The sequence below is a fragment of the Halichoeres trimaculatus genome, unplaced genomic scaffold, assembly GCF_033239565.1.
Source record: "Halichoeres trimaculatus isolate MK-OKI-2021-1 unplaced genomic scaffold, fHalTri1.1 fHalTri1_scaffold_12, whole genome shotgun sequence".
NCBI classification, from domain to species: Eukaryota; Metazoa; Chordata; class Actinopteri; order Labriformes; family Labridae; genus Halichoeres; species Halichoeres trimaculatus.
In genome coordinates, this window is record NW_027437190.1 from 22,516,433 (window position 1) to 22,525,087 (window position 8,655).

At 40.2% G+C, this 8,655-nt stretch overlaps 1 protein-coding gene across 1 annotated transcript; it reads left to right on the plus strand.

Annotated features, from left to right (window-relative positions):
• The first annotated feature begins 343 nt into the window (after window positions 1-343).
• p3h3 (prolyl 3-hydroxylase 3) lies at window positions 344-7,834 on the plus strand. The gene is made up of 16 exons (XM_074683494.1): window positions 344-838; window positions 1,534-1,718; window positions 1,856-2,014; window positions 2,564-2,756; window positions 2,840-2,971; window positions 3,063-3,205; window positions 3,365-3,454; window positions 3,532-3,584; window positions 3,661-3,740; window positions 3,813-3,940; window positions 4,020-4,115; window positions 5,349-5,499; window positions 5,668-5,785; window positions 5,931-6,006; window positions 6,105-6,245; window positions 7,325-7,834. The coding sequence occupies exons 1-16, from the start codon at window positions 397-399 to the stop codon at window positions 7,490-7,492; spliced, it is 2,355 nt and encodes a 784-aa protein (XP_074539595.1). The 5' UTR covers window positions 344-396; the 3' UTR covers window positions 7,493-7,834.
• Window positions 7,835-8,655: the final 821 nt, after the last annotated feature.

Here is an 8,655-nt window from a genome sequence, read left to right on the forward strand (position 1 = left end):
GCCGTGGGGCTGCGGCTCGTTACCGTACTCTCTAGGCTATCACAGCAGCCCGAATTTTGTTATGAAGTAAAAAAATATTTGGAATGGAAATGAGATAAGATAACCAAACACTCAAATTTTAATCGATAATTTACACATGTTTATCTATGTTATAAACTCACACATTCTCTTAACAGATGGTCGACAAGTGTCATGCTGATTAAAAACTAGTTTATTTTAGACATTACGGTAACGACCGTTGAGTTCAACCAACGGCTTCCTCTCGTGGCGAAATACGTGTATTGCAATTCGAAGTGTTGGTAAATAACAACAGTCAACTATTATAAATCTCGAAAGGATATAGGGTAAATAGATATTTTATGAATAAAAGAATGTAATGGTGTCAACGAGAAGAACATGAAATGCAATGATGGCGAAAGCTCACCCTTTACTCAGAAGCGAGGAAACTTCCCGGGTTGTACTCCACTCCCGTTCTCTGAATATTTTCCTAGTCCCTCCTCTTCTCCAATCTCAGTCCCTTCCACGGGGTTTGATTCACGGACCATGGCGCTGAACTCCAACCATTTCACTGTATACGTGGCGTTTAATTTCGTTACAGTCGCATTACTTTGTTTTACCTTTGCAGCCTCTGGTAGTGGTGGCTTAAACACCCTTTCACTCCTGCAGCCGTATGATTTTTTGTATTACAGTGGGGTACGTTCATATTTTGGCGAGGAGTGGGTGAAGGCTGCAGAGCTGCTGGAGAAAGCTATCGTCACCAAGGAATCATTGTTTAGAGTCCGCAGACAGTGTCATGAAGACTGTGTGTCAGCAGGGAAAGAGGCTTTCAGTAAATTGGGTAAGTTATGATTGATCAAATGATGTGGGGTTTTGCTGGGGTGACCTCACATGAGGTCACAGAGGTGTGGCAGGATTATTGCCATCCTCTTGTCCTGTACTGCTCAAAAAAATCAATGAATGAATCACATTCACAAGTGAGAAAAACTTTGCAAACTGTGTAATGCTTGACTTTCCTAACCTCAACACCTATCTTTATGTCCTTAATCTGTTCCCTTTGTGACCCTGCTTGTGAACCATCAAATCTGTGCTATAATATCTGCAACAATTCTTAGCACAATAGTGAGTTTCTTCTTCCTTCTTCTCTTGCCATGCCATAAAATACTGCAGTTTGTATTTTTATTTCCATCCCTTACTAATGGGTCGAGTAGTTAGCAAGAAACACTGCATTGTGTTGAGTAAGTTGTATTTAGCTATTCTGATTCTCATTAAGTGAGTGTTGGACTCACATATGAACACTATCAACCACCAGCCAGAGAAAAACAGAAAAAAAAATGAACAAGGGGGCTAAAAAGAGCAGTTAAGATATACCAGTATCTGTTAAACTATTATAGTCGGAGTATTAAGATTAAAAACACAAGGGAGTGCATATACTCCAAATGTTAAACATATCATAAACTGTTTGCAGTTTAAACATTATCTGTTTAATGGTTTATCTGAAACCTAACTATTCTCTTATGTTATCTCTGTTGTGAGACTCTGAAAAGGGGAGCCTTTGGGATCTCTGGGCATTGGACTGGGTGCAGCAGAAAGCCGAATGTTTGAGGTTCTGCATTGGACGCTCAGTCACACCAGCAGGACAGCTGCCTGTGTCCACTGACATAGAGTATGAATTTGGTAGCCGCAACCCTTACAATTTTCTGCAGGTCACATACTACAAGGTAAACTACTCCTCAAGTAGCCATGGTTTGACTTTTTATTATGTCATTTTAAGTTTTATTGAGGGGCAGCCTTAAGAATGATTCAAGTAACTAATTTTGACAAACTCTATCCATACTTTCTTCTCTTTGCGCATCAGCTGGAAAAGTTGCAGAAGGCAGCATCAGCAGCTCATACCTATTTTGTGGCCAACCCCAGTCACCTAGAGATGAGAAATAACATCGAGAAGTACAGAAGGATGGAGGGAGTGACGGAGGAGGCCTTCCAGGACAGAGAGATTGAAAATGAGATACACTGGGTGAGTAATGAAGAATGAAACCCTAATCCTTACCCCGTCAGTAGGGGTTCAGTTTACAGACATTAAAAGCTGAAGAAATAACCAAATGTTGAAAGCTCATTTTACATGGACTATTCAGAGCTTCTTATTTGGGAAATGGTTTAATTCTTAGATAATCTGATCAATTGGCTCAAAATCAGTATTGTGGCTTGCCTAAGACAGAAAAAGTTTTATGTGCCTGCACAGGAGAAATATTTAGAGGCATGACTTTAAAAACAAGCCATAGCCTGAGGGGCTGAATACCTTTTGCTCACCTTCTCTTTCTCTTAAATCACTACATGATCAAAGCTTGATTTTAGTGTTGAAAGACTCTTTTTCTAAGTTTCTAAGTTATTTACTTTGTCTAATCTGTAACACACCTTATGGCATGATGAGGCTTGTTTAAACTTTGCTTTCATGGTCCATCAAAGACACTTCTATAACTGCATTTTTCCTCCTGTATTTAGGCCTGATTAGCAGAAACTTGTTTTGATATTCCTTCATTATCTCTCTACTCATCTTCAACTTAAGGTCCTGTATGATGCTGCCCTACAGTATGAGGCCTCCTCGGACTGGGTGCATGCTGTAGAGAAATGGAAAGCGTGTGTGAATGAAACCCTGCGGCAGATAAAGGAGTGCAGGGTGCAGTGCGAGGTGGCCTCTCAGCGGCTGCCAGAGGACAGAGGAGTGGACAGTGTTGACGGCGTGTTTGAGAAGGCTGCAGGTGAAAAATAATACCGAAACTTGAGTTTTCTGCAGATAGAAAATAGAAAGCTCCTGAAGTCACTGAGTTTTCTTTCTCTCCAGCTCTCTCTCTCTCCCTGCTCTCGTGCCGGCAGTCCTGTGTGACTCAGATAGCCACAAGACCCGGGAGGATTTCTGCTCAGGAATCTTTTATACCCTCACAGCTGGAGCATCTACATATTGCACAATTTAAAGGTGACTTATTAATGTTACAACACATTATATGTGTATCTTTAGTTAAATGTCTTAATATCATTATGACCACACTTTTGTTTGAACCCCACAGCTGGTGATATCAGTGGAGCAGTGCAGACTCTTCGCTCTCTTCTGCTATTCTACCCTTCTGACAAAGACTCGTTGGACAACCTGCAGCTCTACTATGAGACACTAGGGGGAGACATAGAGTCACCAGGCACACTGCCTACTCAGGTACCATTTAACAGCCTTTATATTTAAATGACAAATATGGTGGCTAGATTCTCAGTTATTGATATAGTTATTGTTATTTCTCTGTATGCAGGTGCCATAATGAAAAGTATTTCATTAGCTAACTTCATCATGTGTCTGTGTTGTTTTCTTTTTTTACAGGAAATTGTCACATATGTTAGTCAGTCTTTAGAGGAGAAAAGGCTACTGTATTTCGGTGTGGAGAACCTTGACTTCAGTTTTGTAGACCCGGTACGCATCCAATAAGTTCCCTATCAGTCAACCTAAAAAAGTAGTCTGTACAAATTGTATATTTGCTCTCTATTCAGGATCTCTGGACTCCAGAAGATGTTGTGCCTGAATCACTGAGAGATGCCTGGAGGTGAGACGGATGAAAGGAAATCGAATTTTAGCAAAAGTTTATGAGGGCTCAACTCAGTATTTGTGTTCAATTTCAGAGCTGAAAAAGAGAAAATGAACAAGAAAATGGAAGAAGGAGAGCAGCAGGAAGAAATAGATGACAGTGGATTTTTTTCAGGTAAGACTCTGTTGTGCAGAAAAGAGTTTTGTAGTTTCTTCTCTTATCATTTTTTATTTGTTCTCTCTCCAGGTGGTTCAGTCCCTCAGGTAGGAGTCACCATCACCATGGACGATGAGTTACTGAATGGGACTAACCGTGTTGTGCTGGACGGGTTCATGACAGAGAAGGAGTGTGACAGGATACTGCAGTTGGCAAAAGTAAGTCCAGATTCTTCAGACTCCAGCTCTCTTATAGATACCCAGTCTCCTCATTTACGTCTCATTTTGTTTTGTTTAGACTGCAGGATCTGTTGGAGATGGTTATCGGGGTCGGCGGTCTCCACATACACCTCATGAGACATTTGAGGGTCTGACTGTCCTCAGAGCTTTAAAGGTAAGCAAACATAAGAATGCATAAACAGCTGCAGTGTTCAATTTATGGTCATGGGCTTTCGAAATCATACCTGATGATCATTAAGATGATTGGCTTGAGTAATTATTCAGAAAATAGTGTTTAAAAATATCTGATCAATGATTTTTAAATGTGATTCTTTATGATAAAATCCTCACGATAGCTTAGATAAAATGTATTAAGATAGAAAAGGATAAGGTGTCGTATTGCAGATTGGTGGTTATACGAAAGGAAAACTTAAACATAAGACTTGCCTTTTTTCTTACACGGTGAAGTCTAAACATTAGCCTTTTTCTGTTAGCATTTTAAACAGATGCAGAAAATAACAGCAGCCATTGTAGAAAGTCCTCATCAAAACTGTTCTGTTTGTGTTTTTCTTTACATTCAACTAGTCCGCTAACAGCCAAATCCTGTCTTCTTTTCTCTACGGCTGACTGGTCAGCCATTCAAAACCAATCTAAAATGTTTTGCTCTTATAATATTCAGAGAATGATGATTGATAATAATACCCTTCAGTCTTCCAAAGATATCTGACACCAACATTTGTATCAGACTTTCAACAAGGGGAGGTGACTAGAGGTGCTGTTACTCACTTCCCTGGACTGCTCTGAAAGGTGTGTCATGTGCAATTAGGTTGGTGCCTCTGTTGTTGCCTTTTGCTACCAGCAACTAAACAGTTTGGCCAGTCAGAATCTATAATTTAAGACAACCAGGAGATAAGTGAAAATCTGGGAAAAGGATCATGTTAAATACAATATGATACAATGCCATACAGTAAAGCACAATGTATAATGAAATACAAGGTTATACGATACAATTCTGAATAATACAGCATAATACTGTGTTATTATAAGATACAACACAATAAAGATTCAGTACAATACGGCCTGCTATGACTGTAAGTTAAATATCTTTGGGTTGTTGGAAAAAGTAAATTTCAGGGTACAGGCCCCAGGCTTTCAGAAAAACTCATCACTATTTTATACCTTTTAAAAAATTAAACAACTAATTAATAAAAATACAAAAAAAGTTGCTATAAAAAAGTAGGTTAAAACCCAACATGTATATCTATTTTAAAAGTAATTTTACTGTGTGCACACTGTTCAAATGAACAATCCTCATATTATCTTGCTGTACAGTGCTAATCTTATGTTTAAATGTATGAAGTTATTAGTTTATAAGTGTTTTTTCACATAATCGTAATTACTTTGGCAGCTGGCTCAAGATGGCTTGGTGAATCAGTCAGATGCCAGACTGTTACATGAGCTGGGCGAAAGAGCAAGAATCCTGCTACACTCTTATTTCAGGAGCCCCTCAGGGCTCTTCATCTCTTTCACACACCTGGTCTGCCGCACTGCTGTTGCAGGTAATACAACTATTATTCAAATTTTTCTGAAGGGGCTGCTTCATTACTGCGTGTTAGGAATGCAAAAGGGCTGACCATGTGGAAAAAACAACTGCGTAGCCTTGCAGGCTTCTATTCGGTGAACTTGATGAGTGTTTTTAGTGTTTGTTTGACTATCTCTGGCTTCAGGTGACCAGGAGGGCAGGCTGGACCTGTCTCATCCTGTCCATGTTGACAACTGTCTCCTCGAGCCAGACACCAAGCAGTGCTGGAGGGAACCACCAGCATTCACACACAGAGACCTCAGGTACAAATAAATAATCCGAATCAGCAAGAGAAAGCAGGCGATGCACAACAGCCACAGTTATAGTGCCAGTGCTGTTTAAAAAAAGAAGCCTGGAGTTTTTCAGAACTTGTTTTAACAAGTTTTTGTTTCTTTTTTTCTCCCATAGTGCTATTCTTTACCTGAATGACAACTTTGAAGGCGGAGAGTTATTCTTCACCAACAGGGATGCAAAGACAGTAACCGTAAGGCCACTAATGTGTGAAGTTTCATCAGGGGTCATTTTATCCATGCTTGAATAAGACTGCTATTTGACTGTTGCCTTTCACCTTCCTGTGCTCAGGCTCGAGTAAAACCTAGCTGTGGTCGGTTGGTGGGCTTCTCCTCAGGTCCAGTGAACCCACATGGTGTTACTGCAGTGACAAAAGGCCGCCGCTGTGCGTTGGCCCTCTGGTTCACAAAAGAGAAGCTCTACAGGGACATGGTGAGTATAACGACAAGCACAACAGTCAGCCTTCTCCTCATGTCTCACCTGTCGCCTGAGGTCATGTGATCGCTCGTGCCGTGACACTGGAGTACGATAATGAGGCCAGCTGGGGTGTGATGCAAATCTAGTGGCTGCTGTCATGTTAAGGCATTCACAGTTCTCAGCCGGGGATAGCGCATAGCTCCATAGAGAATCTAATTAGGTGTATTCAATATAAGTTATCGTTAGATAAGAATCACATTTTGGAGCAAACCATTGTAAATCTGTTTTTGATGTTAAACTAACCCTTTAACACCTAAGCCTCTAAACATTTTTGCTGTTTTGATTGTAAAAAGGTCAGAAATGTCCTGTGAGTAAGTGCTATGGCACATTTTTCTGGGATACTTGAAACCTTCAGTATCTGGGAATTATTTACAATCAACTGCATGTTATATGAGAATAAACAGTTTAAAATGAAGAAAAACAAAAACAACTTGATTTTAGAGGTTTAGTTACGAAAAAAAATAAAAAAGTTTACTGGATAAATTTAATATTTAATTATTATAATTTTTGCACAAAGGATCTTGTTTTGGGCATTTTACATACTCACCTCTGTATTTCTCTGCTTTCCCTTTATCCATCTGCTCCACACTCAGTGTGTATTTGCAGGCTTCCTTAAATGCCTGGGTTGAATTACAGTGATAACCACATATTGGCTGATAGAGCAAGAGCTCAGCTTCACAAACCATTGGAATTTTTTCAATTGTTCAAACTGTTTTGAAATAACGGTCATTCAAAGTCACTTGGGCAAATGTGATGGTGTCAACATTTCTGGAGATAAATGGTTGAATTCAAGCAGTTCCTTCTAAAGAGAGGCTCTTTATTTGCTCAGTAAAAAAATGAAGTCTAAAGTATTTGTGGTAGGTTCGTCGTCTCATAATAGGAAGGAAATCAGACATTACAAGTATTTACTTTTGAACTATTTAATAGTTGTATTATTAGTATTTACTAGGAACCAAATGTGCTGCTCAGGTCATAGAGACCACTGACATCAGTATTGTACTTGATATTGCTTTCCCCTGGTGTCCCACTCTCAGGAGCGAGAGGAGGCGGAGGCCATGTGGGCTGCAGATGGACATAGTGTGGTGAAAAAGGACGAGGAGAAGGCAGAGGGCACCAGTGCCAGGAACGCTCGGAGCCAACCACCAAAGGAGAGAGGCAAAGTGGGGAGAGGCAGGGTGACGGGAGGGAAAGATGAGCTGTGAGAGGAAAAACAGAAACCTCATGGACTTTGACACCCAAACGAGACAACATTCTCATCTGTATCTAACCTCACAACAGGACCATTTTACCCTCTAACCATGAACACTTCACTGTCATGACATGATTTTAATTACCCCTCACATTCATCTCGCTGCCTTTTTAATATAAAGCTGCCTGCACATGTGTATAGACAATATTTATGCTGTATATGATGAAGAGAATTGAGGGGACATTCCCCCTCCTCACTGACCGTCTGTACTTCTTATTTTGCAGCTTTAATGATAAATATCACATCTCTTAAGACTGAAGAGATAAAGAGAGGAATAAAGTGGATTTTTAAATAATTAGCTTCTGTATTTTATTCAGTATCCATGCAAATGAAGCATGAAGAACAAAACGGGGACAATAGGGACAAAAAAAGTGAAAGCAAGGCTGTGTAATCTATAAAATTATCAGTTTACATCCTGTAGCTGTAAATAATGGAGGTTTTACTCTCCTCTCAGTGTGCTCCTGTCTTTTTAAAAGTTTAAGTATGTGATAAAATGTTAAATTTTGCTGTAGAGGACTACAAAAGTAGTTACATTTGTGTTGGGCATGAGAAAGTGCAGTACAAGGCAGAAGAGTGAACAGGGAGAGAGCGCGGGTGGTGGGGTGGGGGGGTGAAAGGATAGAAATAGAGAGATTACTGTTAATCCCTCATAAATGAGTGCATTTGTTTATGAAGCTTAAAAAATCTCCCATTTAGAATATGGAATATTAATCCAGCGAGAGATCATTTAATCATTCATGTCCACCGGACTGACACTCTACCACCTTATCCTACCCATTACAACCAGTGCCACCACTCAACCCCCTTTCTTTGCTACCGTGCAGTGCATTAGGTACTGAGTCAAGCTCTGTTTATGGTCCATATTAACACTCTCACTCCCCCTGTGTGATAATCCCCCCCACCACCACAGAACTGGGTCGACAGGCCTGTTTAATGGAGCCGTGGGTTTAACCTCTTCCTTCACATGCTGAAACCACGCTGCACCCTAAAAGTCTGCAATAATCTGCTCTAAAGTGGGTGTTAGGTCTATATAATGCATCTAAGACACTCTTAACACTAAGCACCCAGGCTGTCTATCGTTCCAATTACACAGAAGGCGGAAATGTTTGTAATTTA

Coding starts and splice junctions, on each gene's coding strand:
- p3h3 (XM_074683494.1), top strand. CDS start 397: ATGAAATGCAATGATGGCGAAAGCTCACCCTTTACTCAGAAGCGAGGA. Junction 2,972..3,062: donor ACATATTGCACAATTTAAAG/GTGACTTATTAA, acceptor TGAACCCCACAG/CTGGTGATATCAGTGGAGCA. Junction 3,741..3,812: donor TGACAGTGGATTTTTTTCAG/GTAAGACTCTGT, acceptor TTCTCTCTCCAG/GTGGTTCAGTCCCTCAGGTA.